The 920-nt window shown below is 38.9% G+C and overlaps 1 protein-coding gene across 1 annotated transcript in view; it reads right to left on the bottom strand.

The window, feature by feature from the left end:
- Positions 1-920, bottom strand: part of LOC106873877 (centrosomal AT-AC splicing factor) — a 21,557-nt gene that overhangs the window by 16,935 nt on the left and 3,702 nt on the right. The window contains exon 4 of the mRNA XM_014921396.2: positions 322-388. Coding sequence (XP_014776882.1) covers positions 322-388 — 67 coding nt within the window. The remainder of the gene's footprint in view (positions 1-321; positions 389-920) is intronic.

Below are 920 nucleotides of genomic sequence, written 5' to 3'. Positions count from 1 at the left end.
GCTTAGTGGTATTTTGTCTGTCTTTAGGTTCTGAGTTCAAATTCTGCTGAGGTCGACTTTGCCTTTCATACTTTCGGGGTTGATAAATTAAGTACTGGTTGCGACTGGCCCCATCCCCAAAATTTCGGGCCTTGTGCCTAGAGTAGAAAAGATTACTGAGTGCAGCTTGCTCACAAACACAATAGTAGTGTTAAGAACTAAAGTTACTTGACCAGTCCAGTACCTGAACTTCTGTCCTGGATATTGTGCCACACTCTGTAAACTGAATGTAAACAGAAAACAAAGGATTAAAAAAAGATCTAAAAATAAAATGCATCATACCACAAAAATTTCTTTCTGGAATTGATTTTCAAGATGTTTAGTTGCCTTCAGCACAGATTCATTGTGTCTGAAAAACAAAAGATAATTGCATTAATGATAATATTTTATAGCATATCAAAATAAATTGTCAAGTATGTGGGGGGTGTTGAAAATTTCCTGACATTAAGGGTATTGTGAAAGGCCAAGTCAGAGGCCCACACTTCTGAGTTCTTTTACAGAACTTAGAAAAACTGGAGGACTGCTGCAATAAATGTGTGAATCTGAGTGAGGAATATGTTGAATAAAATCATAATTAACTGATCTCCTTGTATTTTCTTTTACCCAAAGTTAGGAACTTTTCAGCACCTCTCTTGTATGTGTGTGTGTGTGTATATATTTCTATATGTGTATGTGTGAATCTGAGTGAGGAGTATGTTGAATAAAATTGTAGGCATAGGAGTGGGTGTATGGTAAGTAGCTTGCTTACGAATCACATGGTTCCGGGTTCAGTCCCACTGCGTGGCACCTTGGGCAAGCGTCTTCTACTATAGCCTCGGGCCGACCAAAGCCTTGTGAGCGGATTTGGTAGACGGAAACTGAAAGAAGCCCGTCGTGTATAT

This window comes from Octopus bimaculoides, chromosome 20 (genome assembly GCF_001194135.2).
Source record: "Octopus bimaculoides isolate UCB-OBI-ISO-001 chromosome 20, ASM119413v2, whole genome shotgun sequence".
NCBI lineage: Eukaryota > Metazoa > Mollusca > Cephalopoda > Octopoda > Octopodidae > Octopus > Octopus bimaculoides.
The sequence above is the reverse complement of the archived record's forward strand: the minus strand, read 5'-3'. Positions and strand labels throughout refer to the sequence as shown.